The sequence below is a fragment of the Scyliorhinus canicula genome, chromosome 13 (assembly GCF_902713615.1).
Source record: "Scyliorhinus canicula chromosome 13, sScyCan1.1, whole genome shotgun sequence".
Taxonomy (NCBI): domain Eukaryota; kingdom Metazoa; phylum Chordata; class Chondrichthyes; order Carcharhiniformes; family Scyliorhinidae; genus Scyliorhinus; species Scyliorhinus canicula.
This window is the reverse complement of record NC_052158.1, coordinates 11,419,175-11,435,523: the sequence shown is the minus strand read 5'-3', so window position 1 is coordinate 11,435,523 and position 16,349 is coordinate 11,419,175. Positions and strand designations below refer to the sequence as shown.

The 16,349-nt window shown below is 50.9% G+C and overlaps 1 protein-coding gene across 1 annotated transcript in view; it reads left to right on the top strand.

Annotated features, from left to right (window-relative positions):
- The first annotated feature begins 243 nt into the window (after positions 1-243).
- The window catches only part of LOC119976479 (nuclear factor 7, brain-like), a 106,771-nt gene continuing 90,665 nt past the window's right edge, over positions 244-16,349 (top strand). Inside the window, exons 1-4 of the mRNA XM_038817016.1 lie at positions 244-758; positions 847-942; positions 1,036-1,269; positions 1,797-1,819. Coding sequence (XP_038672944.1) covers positions 348-758; positions 847-942; positions 1,036-1,269; positions 1,797-1,819 — 764 coding nt within the window. The 5' untranslated portion in view covers positions 244-347. The remainder of the gene's footprint in view (positions 759-846; positions 943-1,035; positions 1,270-1,796; positions 1,820-16,349) is intronic.

Here is a 16,349-nt window from a genome sequence, read left to right as displayed (position 1 = left end):
TCCCTGTCTGCAAACATAAACTATGTTTCTCTCTCCACAGATGCTGCCAGATCTGCTTATCTGTACATAAGGGTCAGTGTAAAGTCCAATCAGGAAGTGGGATATTCAGTTGCGTTCAAATTAAGAGGATAAAGTTCTTCTGTAATTTAAAGTGTAAGTTGCCCAAAATAGTGTATAGTCAAAGCTGAACAAATTTCGAGTAGATATAGACCAGTGTATTTTCGTCAACACAATTTAAATTCTCAGATACAATCTCCTGATCACTCGGTGAAGTTGTTCAGGCGAGTCAGCAGCGCAATAACATTGAAACTGAAAGCAGTTTGAATCAGGAAGTGCTGAGTGTGAACATGGCTTCCAGACGGCAGGTCCAGAGTTTGGCCGAGGAGGCAATTTGTCCCATTTGTCTTGATTTCTTCACTGATCCGGTAATACTGGATTGTGGACACAACTTCTGCCGCTCCTGTATCTCCCAGTGTTGGGAAAAGAAGGAGGTAAACTCCTGCCCGGAATGTAGAGAGGAATTTCCGGAAAGAACCCTCAGGATAAATCGGGCCTTGGCGAATCTGACAGAGAAAACTCGAAAATTAAAGCTGAATCCGAAAGAGAAGGAAAGTGAACTTCACTGTGACGAACATCAGGAAGAACTGAAGCTGTTTTGTGAAACTGACAAGAAATTGATCTGTCTGATTTGTAGAGATTCGCGTGTACACAAATCTCACAACTTCCTGCCAATTAAAGAAGCTGTTGAAATCTACAAGGTAAAGGGAAAACAATTTCTAAGTTGATAGTTTTGTCCCATTTCCTGCTCTAACACTTTAATTCTGTGATTTTCTCTCCCAATCCCAGGATCAGCTGAAATCTTCCTTAGATTCTCTCACTGTGAAGAAATCGGCGGATCTAGAAACGGAACAAAAAGAGAAAGGGAAGATTTCTGAAGTTAGGGTAAGGTCTCCCTGTGCTGATTTTCTGGGATCTCGGTTAGTTTTGTTCCCTTTATCGCGGGACATTAATTATGTTTCACATTACATTTGGTAGGAACAGTCGAGCAGTCTGCAGACCCACATCACATCCGAGTTCAGTAAAATGCACCAGATTCTCACTGAGAAAGAGCAGCGTTTACTCAGAGATCTCAGGGAAGAAGAGGAGAGGATTCTAGAAACAATGGAGAAAAACCTTCGAGAAATTCAGGAGAATTTAAATTCTATTGAGGAGAAACTCTCAAAGTTGCAGAAACAGATGGAGCAAAAAGACGAGCTGATATTTCTGAAGGTGAGGGAATATATTGCGGTCAGTTCAGTGAAACTTCCCAGTCACAAAATGACTGATAACTGTGAAATAAATATAGAATTTACTGAAAAAAATACAGAATTAAACTGAAATTGTTTCCCATGCTGAACGGTTCTGCTGTTGTCTCTAAACTAACGGCTCCCACACTGTCTGCAGATTCCTGGGAATAACTGTAGTCTCCTGAGAATAAATTTTCTTGATTTTCAAGCTTCCTTTGTTTTGCCCAAGTTTAATTTTCTCCTGGAACTCCCATTGTAATCCAGTTCCAGTTCCATGTTGTGAGTGTGTGAGTGTGTCTGGTACGGTGTGTGAGAGTCACTGTGACTGTGAGCGGGACTGATGCTCAGTTCCAGTTTATTTGACTCTCCACAATCTTCCTCCCAAAATCCATCACTTCCACTTCCGTGTGAAATCTCATCTGCTCTGAGTCTGCTCATTTCACCAGCCTGTCTAACTCCTCCTGAAATCTGTTACTGTCATCCTCACTGTTCCTCATTCATTTCTTTCAGGAGGAAGCTTGTCGGAAGAGCAGGTAGGACATGTTCTATACTGAAACTCTGCAGTTTGGTAAAATAACTCAGTAAAGTGTTCTTATGGATTTATTTATTGGTGTTGTCACAACTTTAAATGTCCGTTCATCGGGCCATGAAAACTCCGCCTCTAGTTCACTGACGAGTATTTTATAATAACTATCTTTATGGCTGTGATTAAACAGTATTAGATTTTCTGTAACTGTTCTGCAATATTATATAAATGACAAGATATGCAAATTATTATTATTATTGTGCAAAATTAAAGCTCATGGGATTGGGGGAAATATATTGAGGTGGATTGAAAACTGGTTGGCAAAGAGGAAACAAAAAGTAGGAATTAATGGGTCCTTTTCAAACTGGCAGGCAGTAAATAGTGGGGTGTGTCATGAGAATGTCACTTTAAGAAATGTCTGTCTGCTCATATTACTGCAGTGATGTCAGAGTTTGGGTGGACCAGATGGGGTTTGTTCAGGTTAGGCAGTTGGTGGCCAATATGAGAATGTTATTAAACGTGATCATGATGCCCCAAAAGGTAGGGAGGTGGAGGTAGTGATCGTAATGGATGCAGAGAAGGCTTTTGATCGGGCAGAATGGGATTATCTGTGGGAGGCACTGGGACGGTTCGGATTTGGGCAGGGGCTTTATTGACTGGGTCAGGTTGCTGTATCAGGCTCCTGTGGCAAGCGTACGGACGAATAGGACAACATTGGACTATTTTAGACTGCACTGTTCTGTTGTTTACGCTAGCCATAGAGCCCCTGGCAATTGCACTGTGGGGCTCAAGGGGCTGGCAGGGGTTGGTCCGGGGAGGGGGGGGGGGTGGAGCACAGAGTCCCGCTCTATGCAGACGACCTGCTTCTGTATGTATCGGACCCAATAGAGGGATGGAAGAAATCATGAGGATTCTAGGGGAATTTGGCCGATTTTTGGGGTATAAGCTAAACATGGGGAAAAGTGAGATGTTTGCGGTCCAGGCGAGGGGACAGGAGAGGTGATTGGAGGAGCTGCCGTTTAGATTAGTAGGGGGAAGCATTCAGTATCTAGGCATTCAAGTGGCACAGGAATGGGACCGGCTGCATAAATTAAATCTGGTCGGCCTAGTAGACCAAATGAAGGACGGTTTTCGGAGATGGGACGGGTTTCTGTTGTCACGAGCTGGGAAGGTGCAGCCGGTGAAGATGACGGTCCTTCCGAGATTCCTGTTTATGTTTCAGTGTCTCCCCATCTTTATTCCACTGTCCTTTTTTAAACGGGTCAACAAAGTGATCTCTGGCTTTGTCTGGGCGGGCAAGACCCCGCGAGTAAGGAAGGGAATGCTTGAGCGGAGTCGGGGGGAGGGCGGGCTGGTGCTGCCAAAGTTTAGTAACTATTACTGGGCGGTGAATATAGCCATGATCAGGAAATGGGTGTGGGAGGATCGGCATGGGAGCGTATGGAGGCAGCTTCATGCAAGGGCACCAGTCTGGGGGTGTTGGTAACGGTGCCTCTGCCGTTCCCGCCGGCACGGTACTCCTCCAGCCACATGGTGGTGGCACCTCTGAGAGTCTGGGGGCAATGGAGGGGACATATGGGGGAAGATGGAGCATCGGTCTGGTCCCCAATCTGCAATAATCACCGGTTTGCTCCAGGAAGTATGGATGGAGGGGTTCCGGATATGGAGGAGACCAGGGATTGAGAGGATGGGGGATATGTTTATAGAGGGGATCGTTCCGTGACTGAGGGCGCTGGAGGAGAAGTTTGGGTTGGCGAAGGGAAACAAATTCAGGTACCTGCAGGTGCAAGACTTCCTACGTAGACAGGTATAAATCTTCCCACTCCTACCACCAAGGGGGATTCAGGACAGGGTAGTTTCCAGAGGGTGGGTAGGAGAAGGGAGCATCTCTGATATTTACAAGGAACTTATGGGGTCAGAGGAGCGCAGACCAATGAGCTGAAGCACAAGTGGGAGGAGGAGCTGGGAGGAGAGATAGAGGATGGTCTATGGCAGACGCGTTGAGTAGAGTCAACGTGTCTACAACATGTGCCAGGCTCAGCCTGATACAATTCAAGGTTGTTCACTGGACTCACATGACAGTGGCCCAGATGAGCAGATTCTTTGGGGTGGAAGACAGGTGTGTAAAGTGTGTGGGAGGACCAGCGAACCATGTCCACATGTTCTGGGCATGTCCGAAGCTTAGGGGATTCTGGCAGGGGTTTGCAGATGTCATGTCCACAGTGTTAAAAACAAGGGTGACACCGAGTCCAGAGATGGTGATTTTCAGGGTGTCGGAAGACCCAGGAATCCAGGAGAAGAAAGAGGCAGGCGTTCTGGCCTTTGTTTCCCTTGTAGCCCAGAGATGGATACTATTAGCTTGGAGGGACTCAAAGCCCCCGAAGTCGGAGACCTGGCTATCGGACATGGCTAGCTTTCTCAGTTTTAGAAAATCAAGTTTGCCTTGAGAGGGTCACTGTTAGGGTTCGCCCGGAGATGGCATCCGTTCGTCAACTTCTACGCGGAAAATTAATCATCAGCAGAAGGGGCGGGGGATTAGTTTAGCTTAGAGTAGGGGGTTAATAAAGGTGGGACCTGTAAAGGAGGGAGACGGCTTTTGCACTGTGTTCATAGTTTCATATACATTGTTTATTTTGTTGTTGTCATACCAAAAATACCTCAATAAAATGTTTATTAAAAGAAAAGAAGGCAAATGGTATGTTGGCCTTCATTGCGAGAGGTTTTGAGTATAGAGGCAGGGATGTGTTGCAATTATACAGGGCTTTGGTGAGGCTACACCCAGAGTATTGTGTGCAGTTTTAGTCTCCTTCGCTGAGGAAGGATGTTGTTGCTCTCGAGGGAGCGCAGCGAAGGTTTACCAGACTGATTCCAGGGATGGCGGGACTGTCATATGAGGAGAGATTGACTCGGTTGGGATTGTTCCCACTGGAGTTCAGAAGAATTAGGGGCATCTCATAGAGACTTATACATTTCTAACAGGACTAGACAGGGTAGATGCAGGGAAGATGTTACCAATGATGAGTGTGTCCAGAACCAGGGGTCACAGTCTGAGGATTCAAGGTAAACTATTTTGGAGAGAGATGAGGAGACATTTCTTTACCCAAAGAGTAGTGAGCCTGTGGAATTCATTACCACATGAAGTAGTTGATGCTAAATCATTGAATATGTTCAAGAAGCAGCTAGATATAGCACTCGGGGAGAATGGGATCAAAGGCTATGGGGAGAAGCAGGATTAGGCTATTGAGTTGAATGACCAGCCATGATCGTGATGACTGGAGGAGCAGGCTCGAAGGGTCCAAAGGTCCTCCTCCTGCTCCTACCTTCTATATATCTATGTCAGGCAAATAATACAACCTGGTTCCCAGGCTGGAAGTGACCACTCGCCTGATGTTGGCTGTTAGTGTCTGTGACCTTCCGACTGACCCTGAAAGAGCCGCACGGCCCATGTATCCAAGGACTGGGTCATCCATGTCCCTGCATGGAGCCTGAGCAACCTGAGAAAGTCAGATGTTAAAAGGCAAAACGGGTTCTATTTTTATTCTAGAATATAAACTGTCTCTGTATCCTTAACAACCATAACAATAAAGACTTGTATTTATATAGCGCCTTTAATGTGATGTAATGTCTAAAGGGGGTTCATAGGAGCGTTAAATAGCACAAATTGACACAGAGACACATAAGGAAATATTAATACAGATGATGGAAGTGTATTATAGAGAGAGTGTTGTATCTGTCCAATTCAGATACTTCAAACAGCTCCTTCATTAAAATTGACCCAGATGTCTTCATTTTTGTGTAGAACAAAGTATGGACATGGATATAATGCAACACATTTTATTAAATATGGTTAACCCATAAGTTACCCACTATACATACAAGAAACACCCAGGATTCGACTATACTACCCACAAAGGTGGTTTGGTAAGTTGTAGATCCGATCCCTGAGTCCCTCTGGTTCCTCTTTGCAAAGGTGATTCTCGCTCACTGTTTCTTGCTTCCTTCTGGTCTGGTCAGGGTCACCCCACACACCGAGTCTTTGCTTCAAGTCTTTGCTTCGCGTCTTTGCTTCTTGTCATTGTTTTGAGTCTTTGCTTTGAGTCTTTGCTGCTAGTTTTTTGCTCAAGTCTTTGCTGCTAGTGTTTTGCTTCTGGTGTCTCTGCGATGCCTACTTTTAACACTCTCCCCGCCTTTCTAGAAACTTCTCTGGCTTCCGGCCAATGAGGTCTCGACAGGGGGTACCAACAGCCAATGGTCCGGCTGGATGATCATTTGACAGGTCACTTGAGCACATCCCAGGTGTCCCATCTCTGGTGGTGTGGACTGCACTTGACCAGTTCCCATATGAGGTAACAGTGGATACTCTCTAGATACAGTATATACAGAAAGTCTAGCTCGATCTGGACTACGATCAACAGACTTCCTGAGGTTTGACTGCAGTATGTATTTAAAATGACCACATTCCCTCCCCTTGATCCAGTGAGCGTCAGCGAACCGGATTACACAATCCTTACAAACCATCTGAATGAGCATGTCCCCTGAATCCGGGTTTTACAGTATTATCCCCAATCCACAATAATCACAACAAATTGAAATGAAGTAAAATAATTTTAAAAATTAAGAAACATCACATCAATGTTCTTGATTGTTGAGTCTTTCCTGATGTTGGATGGTCATTGCCGAGTCCAGGTGTTGTAGGAATGCCTTCTTCCACCGGACATATTCGGACGATGGGATACACTATCATAAGTATGAGTTCTGTAACATCCAGCTGTGACAGAATGTGGTTCTGGGGGATCAAGTTAACACCGGTTAATTCTTATTAATATCTGATTCTCTTTTCCCTTTTATTTACTGGAATGTCGGATGACCCTTTTGTTTTTTAAAAATAACCAAAGAAATAAGTAAATTAATAATAAAGGCCCAATAGTCATATGAAGGGTTAGTCAGTAATCAGTACCATTACATTTTTCACCCCACAACCAAACTGTGGTGCGTTTGGAGATGATGGAAACAATACAATGTGGGCGGATAAAAGCACTTTGCAATTGGCTGATGCGTGGAGTGGACGGATAAAGCTATTTACAATTTGGACCGTGATGTCCTGATTCCTCCTCAGCGGAGGGAACCTGCATGGGTCGGCTTCGGCTGCCGGGAACCTGCTGCGTTATCACCTCTGGTAGTGAGTGCAGGGTCAAGCGGTTCTGTGGGTCTCTGTACCAGGGACGCCATAGCATGTGACCTTATCTGGTTTCCCGGAGTCCTTTTGGTTGAGGTTCCCTCAAACGAGGCCTTCTTCCTGACGTCCGGTGAATCGGAGCTGGGACCGGGCATGTCGGAATCTATTTTGGAGGTATAGGGTGGAAGTTCGATTCCTGGAGTACAGGGTGTGGGTTAAGAGGTTCTGGGGGCTCGAAGATCCTCTCTAGTGTGACGTGGTGATGGTGGAAGTTCTGCTGCGAGCCAAGTGCCTTCATCTGGTTGATATGATACCATCCGGCTTTCTTGGGGCCCACCAATACCTCGTTTCATCTGTCACCGGATAGGGTCCAACGTATCTGGGGGATAAGAAGGTGCCTGGTTGGAAAACTCGGAGCATTGCCTTTTGTCCCACCTTGTACTCAACAGGATTTACTTTCCCATCGAAGTAGGCCTTGCTCTGCTGTTTCCGTTTGCCCACCTAAATCCCTGCTGCCTGTTTAGCTGCCTGTAAGTTTTGTATTATCCCTTTGATGCCATTCTTCTGGGTGAGGGCCTGACTTCGGGCCCTGATAAATCCAACCCCAATAGAGGTTCGATTCCCCGCCTCGGTCACCCAGTCATTAAGACGTGGGGAGTGAAACCGGTGGAACTAGACACAGTGTTTCTCACTATCATGAGTACAAAGGACAGGACTTTATTCCAGGAATGGTTGTTCTGCTGAACCGTCTTGCGGATCATGTCTTTCAGAGTGCGGTTCATTCTCTCTATGATGCCACTGGATTAGGGGCGGTATGCTATGTGGAATTGCTGATTTACTCCAAATAGTCCCATCACCCGCTGCATTACCTGGGCTGGAAGTGAGTGCCCTGGTCGGAGTCAATGCTGCGGGGCAGACCCCACCTAATGAATCTGTGATGCTCTAGGATGTCAGCCATGACCTTGGCAGTGTTGGTGCGGGTTGGAAAAGCCTCTACCCACTTGCTAAAGGTATCCACAATGACCAGGATGTACCTGTCTGCCCCTGTACTGGGTGGTAGAGGACCGATGTAGTCAATTTGGAGGTTTGTCCAGGGCCTCTCTACTGGGCGGGTGTGCCTGAGTTCTGCCTTTTGGGCATATTTATCAGGGTTGTTTTGGGTGCAGATGATCCAATTGTTGACATAATGTCGCACATCCTGTTCTAGCGCCGGCCACCAGCACAATCCTAGGATTTGTTCGCTTGTGGCCCCCGCTCGCTGATGACCCTGGACACATGATTTTGGAAAATAATTTGATTTTGGTCTCTGGTGGGAACCGCGTATCTGCCATCCTTGAGGACTGGCCCGTCCTGGACGGTGATGGCACCCCTCCATTTGTCAAAGGGGGCGGGATATACCCCTTCCTGAATCTGTTTCAGGCCCAAGTCACTGCTTTGGGCCTGTTTCAGATCTTCGACCTTGGTCTGACTGACACTAACAGCTTCAGTGCGTTCAGTGACGGGTGGTTGCCAAAATTCTCCCTCCCGTGACTTCCGGTTGCGGCTATGCGGAGCTAAGCCGCACGTTCGGCAGCTCCCGCCAGGAAAGGACTTTTGGGCTCTTTTAAGGGCCCCCAACGGTACTTGCTTGACGGGTGTCTGCAGCAGATCCCCAGGAGCCTATGGTTGTGACCAGGAGTGGGGACAGCAAAATAGCGGTGGCAGCACCTAAGGAAAAACGGAGGAAGAAAACCAAGATGACGGCCGGCGGTGGCCTCGAGGAATGGAAGCTGTGGGAGCAGGAGCAGCAGGAGACTCTCCAGCGCTGTTTTCGGGAGCTCAAAGTGGAGGTGCTGGACTTGCTGAAGGCGAATACGGACAAGCTGCTGGAGACGCAGGCAGCCCAGGGGGTGGAGATCCGGGAGCTCCGACAACAAGCCTCCGACAGAGAGGATGAGGCCGTGGCCCTCGCGGTGAAGGTAGGGATGCATGAGGTGCTCCATAAGAAGTGGCAGGAGCGGTTCGATGAGATGGAGAACCGGACGAGGCGGAAAAATTTGCGGATCCTGGGCCTCACGGAGGGGCTGGAAGGGTCAGACCTTGGGGGCCTATGTGGTCATTTTGCTGAACTCGCTGATGGCCGCTGGGTCCTTCCAGGGGTCCCTGGAGCTGGAGGTGGGCCACAGAATACTGGCCAGGAGGCCCAAGCCGAATGAGCCGCCACGGGCGGTGCTGGTGCGGTTCCACCGGTTCGTTGACCGAGAGTGCGTGCTTAGGTGGGCCAAGAAGGAGCGGAGCGGCAGGTGGGAGAACACGGTAGTGCGGATCTACCAGGACTGGAGTGCAGAGGTGACCAAGCGGAGGGCCGGGTACAACCGGACGAAGGCGGTGCTCCACAGGAAGAGTGTGAAGTTTAGCATGTTACAGCCGGCACGTCTGTGGGTCACCTACAAGGACCAGCACTTTTATTTTGAGTCCCCGGGGGAGACGTGGGCCTTTGTGCAGGCCGAGAAGTTGGACTCTGACTGAGGGTCGGGGGTTTGTAAATAACTGTTAACTTTTGGTGGGAAGGGTTTCTGTTTTGTGCTGTTTTATGCTGTTTTAAGCTGGTTGTGTGGTGTTTCTAGGGCGGGTGGAGTGCGGTCTGTTTTTCCTGGGGCGGGGTCGGGCAGGGAGAAAGCGCGGGCTTCTCTTCTGTTTCCCGCGCTGAGAGTGGATGGGGGCGGGGTCGGAGCTGAGAAGCGCGGGCCTTTTTCCTGCGCGAGAGCGGGATGGGGAGGAGGAGGGTCTGCTGATGGGTTTGGGGGAGGAGAAGTAGCCCCACGTTGGGAGGGGTCGGAGGTGTGGCGGGAGCTGCCGGGGTCAGCAGAAGTTAGCTGGCTCACGGGAGTGCTATGGAGGGAGTAACGTGGCTGGGAGGGGTCCTAGCCTGGGGGGGGGGGGGGGGGGGGGGGGGACACCGTGTTGCTGCTGAAATGGCCAGGAAGGAGCTGGAGTCTGCAGGGGGGGCCGGGGTGGGGGTTTGCCGCCATGGGGAGCGGGCCGAGGCGGGGGGGGGGGGGGGGGGGGGGGGGGGGGGGGGCTGGCCTGGGGCGGGCAGGGGATGGGTTATGGCTAGTCAGCAGGGGAGGGGGCAGGGAGCCCTCTGATCCGGCTGATAACTTGGAATGTGAGGGGGCTGAATGGGCCGGTCACACTGGCCCAGGTGTTTACGCACCTGAAGGGGCTGAAGGCGGACGTGGCTATGCTCCAGGAGACGCACCTAAAGGTGGCGGACCAGGTTAGACTGAGGAAGGGTTGGGTGGGCCAAGTGTTTCATTCAGGGCTGAATGCAAAGAATCGAGGGGTGGCGATCCTGGTGGGAAAAAGGGTGTCGTTTGAGGTGTCAAAGGTGGTGGCTGACAGTGACGGGAGGTATGTGATGGTGAGCGGCAAGCTGCAGGGGGAGCGGGTGGTGCTGGTGAATGTCTATGCCCCGAACTGGGACGATGCGGGTTTCATGCGGCACATGTTGGGCCGCATTCCGGATCTGGAGGCGGGGGCCTGATATTGGGGGGGGGACTTTAACACGATGCTGGATCCCCCATTGGATCGATCCATGTCCAGGACGGGCAGGAGACCCACGGCAGCTAAGGTGCTGAGAGGGTTTATGGATCAGATGGGAGGGGTGGATCGTTGGAGGTTCGCGAGGCCGAGGGCCAGGGAGTATTCATTTTTCTCTCACGTGCATAAAGCCTATTCCCGGATCGATTTTTTTGTTCTGAGTAGGGGGCTGATTTCGAGGGTGGAGGATGCTGAGTATTCGGCCATATTCATTTTGGATCATGCCCCGCACTGGGTGGACCTTGGGCTGGGGGAGGAGAGGGACCAGCACCTGCTCTGGCGCTTGGAGATTGGACTGTTGGCAGATGAGAAGGTGGGCGGGCAGGTTCGGAGGTGTATCCAGAGGTACTTAGAGGCCAATGATAATGGGGAGGTCCGGGTGGGGACGGTTTGGGAGGCATTGAAGGCGGTGATTAGAGGGGAGTTGATTTCCATCCGAGCCCATGGGGAGAGGAGAGAGCAAAGAGAGAGGGAGAGGTTGGTGGGGGAGATGGTGAGGGTGGACGCAGAGGCTCCAGAGGAGGGATTGTTGAGGGAGCGGCGTAGCCTTCAGGCCAAGTTTGACTTGTTGACCACCGGAAAGGCGGAAGCGCAGTGGAGGAAAGCACAGGGAGCGGTGTACGAATATGGGGAGAAGGCGAGTAGGATACTAGCACATCAGCTCCGTAAGCGAGACGCGGCCAGTGAGATTGGTGGAGTGAAGGATAGGGGAGGAAATGTGGTGCGAAGGGGGGTAGACATCAATGGGGTCATCAGGGACTTTTATGGGGAATTGTACCGGTCTGAACCCATGGTGGGGGGGGGGGGGGGGGGGGGGGGGGGGGGAATGGGGCATTCTTTGGACAGGCTGAGATTTCCAAAGGTGGAGGAGGGACAGGTGGAGGGGCTGGGGGCGCCGATTGAGCTGGAGTAGCTGGTCAAGGGGATAGGGAGCATGCAGTCGGGGAAGGCGCCGGGGCCGGATGGGTTCCCGGTTGAATTTTATAAAATGTACGGAGACCTGCTGGGCCCCCCTGCTGGTTAGGACCTTTAATGAGGCAAGGGAGGGGGGGGCTTTACCCCCGACTATGTCACGGGCACTGATTTCCTTGATCCTCAAACGGGACAAGGACCCCCTGCAGTGTGGATCGTATAGGCCGATCTCGTTGTTAAACGTGGATGCCAAGCTGTTGGTGAAGATCTTGGCCACAAGGATAGAGGACTATGTGCCGGCGGTCATTCATGAGGACCAGACGGGGTTTGTGAAGGGAAGGCAGTTGAACACCAATAAACGTAGGCTTCTGAATGTTATCATGATGCCGGCGGTAGAAGGGGAGGCGGAGATAGTGGTAGCATTAGACGCGGAGAAGGCCTTTGATAGGGTTGAGTGGGGGTACTTGTGGGAGGTGCTGGAAAGGTTTGGGTTTGGGGAGGGGTTTATCAGTTGGGTGAGGCTGTTATATGAGGCCCCGATGGCGAGTGTAGCCACGAATAGGAGGAGATCGGAGTACTTTCGGTTGTACCGGGGGACGAGACAGGGGTGTCCCCTGTCCCCTTTGCTCGTTGCATTGGAAATTGAGCCCCTGGCCATGGCGTTGAGGGAGTCGAGGAATTGGAGGGGTCTGGTGCGGGGTGGGGAGGAACACCGAGTGTCATTATATGCGGATGACTTGTTGCTATATGTGGCGGACCCAGTGGGGGGAATGCCGGAGGTGATGAAGATTCTTAGGGAATTTGGGGGCTTTTCTGGGTACAAGCTCAACCTGGGTAAGAGTGAGCTGTTCATCGTGCACCCGGTGGATCAAGAGGAGGGGATTGGTAGGCTCCCACTGAAAAGGGCAGGGAGGAGCTTTCGGTACCTGGGAGTCCAGGTGGCTAGGAGCTGGGGAGCCCTTCACAAACTTAACCTCACTAGGCTGGTGGAGCAAATGGAGGAGGAGTTTAAAAGATGGGACATGTTGCCGCTGTCGTTGGCGGACAGGGTGCAGTCCGTCAAGATGACAGTGCTCCCAAGGTTTTTGTTCCTGTTCCAGTGCCTCCCCATCCTTATCCCGAAGGCCTTTTTTAGGAGGGTCAACAGGAGTATTACAGGATTTATATGGGCGCATGGGACTCCGAGGGTGACAAGGGGCAGAGATGGGGGGGGGGGGGCTGGCGTTGCCCAACCTCTGTGGGTACTATTGGGCGGCCAATGCAGCGATGGTGCATAAATGGGTGATGGAGGGGGAGAGGCAGCATGGAAGAGGATGGAGATGGCGTCCTGTGTGGGCACGAGCCTGGAGGCGCTGGTAACGGCGCCGTTGCCGCTCCCTCCAATGAGGTATACCACGAGCCCGGTGGTGGCGGCTACCCTCAAAATTTGGGGGCAATGGAGACGGCATAGGGGGGAGGTGGGGGGCTCGATGGAGAGCCCGATACGGGGGAACCACCGATTTGTACCAGGGAGCATCGATGGCGGGTTTCTTGGCTGGCACAGGGTAGGTATTAGGAGGTTGAGAGACCTGTTTGTGGATGGGAGGTTTGCGAGCCTGGGTGAGTTGGAGGGGAAGTTTGGGCTCCCCCCGGGGAACATGTTTAGGTACATGCAGGTTAGGGTGTTTGCCAGGCGGCAGGTGGAGGGGTTCCCTCTGCTGCCCCCACGTGGGGTACGGGACAGGGTGCTCTCTGGGGTGTGGGTTGGAGGGGGGAGGATTTTGGACGTGTACCACGTCATGCAGGATGTGGATGAGGCCTCGGTGGAGGAGCTGAAGGGTAAATGGGAAGAGGAGCTGGGTGAGGAGTTTGAGGAGGGGACGTGAGCGGATGCCCTGGAAAGAGTGAATTCCTCCTCTTCCTGAGCGAGGCTCAGTCTCATACAGTTCAAGGTGCTACAGAGGGCCCACATGACCGGGACGAGGATGAGTAGGTTTTTCGGGGGCAAACACAGGTGTGCTAGGTGCTCGGGGAGCCCAGCGAACCATGCCCAGCGCTGGGGGTATTTTGGAAGGGGGTAGCAAGGACGGTGTCGAGGGTGGTAGGATCCAGGGTCAAGCCAGGCTGGGGACTCACAATTTTTGGGGTTGCAGTGGAGCCGGGAGTGCAGGAGGCGAAAGAGGCCGGTGTTCTGGCCTTTGCGTGCCTAGTAGCCCGGCGGAGGATTTTGCTTCAATGGAAGGATGCGAGGCCCCCAAGCGTGGAGGCCTGGATCAATGATATGGCGGGGTTCATCAAATTGGAAAGGGTGACATTTGCCCTGAGGGGATCAGTACAGGGGTTCTTTAGGCGGTGGCGGCCTTTCCTTGACTTCCTAGAAGAACGGTAGGGAAATAGGCCGGCAGCAGCAGTAACCCGGGAGGGGGGGTTGTTTCGGGGGAGGGGAGGAATGTGTAAATGTGTATCTGTGTTTATTGAATATGCTGGGTGCTTATATATTTCTTCTTTTTGTAGCTACTGGGGGGAGGGGGGGTCGGGTTTGAGGGTTATTATGTTTTTCTTTTTGTTGCTGTGAATAATGTTTTTTCTGTTGTTGATATTTTTTGAAAATTTCAATAAAAATTATTTTAAAAAAAAATAAAATTCTCGCTCCCGGGCACCTTGTTTGGCTGATCCATCCACTCTGACATTCCCAACTGGGGAGGTGCAGTGGTGGGCCTTGACTTTTATTATTCCATACTGTCTGCCTTGGGTGGTCTGGAGAATGAATCTCAATAGTGGGGCTGATGGCAGAGGCTTTCCATCCGCCGAGATAAATCCCCTTGCTGCCCAGAGGGACATAAAATCCCTTAAACTGTTGCAGACATACACACTATCTGAATGTATGCCTGCTGGCGTGGGAAACAGGTCGGGGTGGCTGACTATGTAAGCTATTGCTGCGAGCTCTGCAGCCTGGGTACCCATGTGTGCAGGAAGTTTTCAGCCTATCTCCCTCAGGGGCTTGCTTTTGTGGTCTCCACATAGATGCTGCATCCCGTTTTCCTGTTTCCGTCCTCCACCATGGAGGATCCATCGACATAAATCTTTAAGCTGTTCTGAGTCTGTCTGGCTCCCCTGCTTCCTCCACCCATTTACTGCAGGAATCAGGTATTTGTGAGGCTCCCCCTCTATACGCTATGTTGTCTGCCAGGAAGGTGGAGGTGCCGGTATGTTTCACTACAATGTCCTGGCCTTGGAGGATAAGTGTCCACCTTGCTATCCTGTTCTGGCTGACTGCCCCGTCCTTTACCCGCCTGTTCAGCAGCAATTGTATCGGGGTATGTTCAGTGAGGATGGTGAGGGGATTTAGGGTGACTATGTAATTAAACGATGTCCTGCCCAAAAGACCGATAGTCGGTGTTTCTCACATATTGTGAAGCTGTGTTCCCCCGGTGTTAACATGCGGGGAGCGGAGGCTACTGGGCCCAGTCGTCCGTGCAGTTTTTGGAGGAGCACGGTGGCTAGTGTGCTGTCAGTCGGCCCTACTTCAAGAGCAAAGGGCAGTTCAGGGTTGGGTATCTGGAAGGCAGGGGCTTGTGCAAGGGATTGTTTGAGGTCTGAGACTGCTTGTGTGTGTCGCATAGTCCAGACCCATGGGGTGATTTTTCATTAGAGTTCGGACAGGGGAGCGGCTTTAGTGGCGAAACCGTTGATATAGTTCCGGCAGTACCCACCAAGCCTAAAAACGAACGTAGCGAGCTCATGTCCTTTGGTAAGGGAAGGTGTGTTACAGACTCGATTCGCTTCCTTTCTACCTCATGCTTTCCCTCAGTCACTGCTGTACCCAAGGAAGAGACCTGTGGTCTCATGATCTGGGCTTTCTTGGGATTTACCTTTAACCCTAATGTAGTGAGGAGGTTCTGCAGTTCGTCCAATAATCCGAGATGTTCCCCTCTTGTTTCAGTCTGTAAGAGGAGATCATCTACGTATTGTACCAATCATTCTGGTTTGGAGAATCCCTCCAAGCCCTTTGCTGAGTGCTGGTGAAATATGAAGGGGGAGTTATGAAAACCTTGTGGTGACAGGTCCAGGTGTACTGTTGTCCCTGGAATGTGAAGGCAAATTTGTATTGACAGTGTTGATCAAAGGGAATTGACCAGAAGCCATTACTGATGTCCAAAACTGTGAAAAATTGAGCGTGTGGGGCTTGTTTCATCATGGCTTCTGGACTAGTCGCCACTGTGGAGGCTGAGATGGGGGTGGTCTGATTTAGGGCTTGATAATCAATGGTGAGCCTCCAGGAACTGTCCGGTTTCCTTCCTAGCAATATGAGGGAATTGTTAATGGAAGCAACAGGACGCAGGACTCCTTGTGTTAACAAACTGCTAATGACCTTGGCCACTTCCCCTTCGGCTTGCTTTGGGGTTGAGGGTCAGGACCTTCTATGATTACTTCCCCTGTTATTCGGCCGCAGTCATGTTTGTGACTGGCGAATGCCTGTGTGTGTTTGGCTAATATACCCTGTGCTTCAGGGTCCTCCGTCATTGCTGTGGGGCTGATCTATAATTCTCCAAAAGATTCGGTCTATGTATCTGTCGGTGGCCACCTTGACTGTGGACCGCGGGTAGCCGGCATGCGCCATATACAAGAATTTGTCGGGTCGAATGATAAACTGCATTTTCTCATCAGATCAGATCCCAGTATATGTTCAGCTTCGGGCTGGAGTTTCACTAAGATGGCGGGATGGTGACGTACCAGGTTTCCTAATCGAAATTCTAGCAGATCAATTTCCGCACCCTCCTGTGGGTGGCCTGTAAAACTGTTTAATATGATTGTATTCCAGGTATGCCATGTGCAGTTGAGGTCTCGGGTTGTGTTTAGAGCAGTGCAGGATCCACCCTGTGTCCCA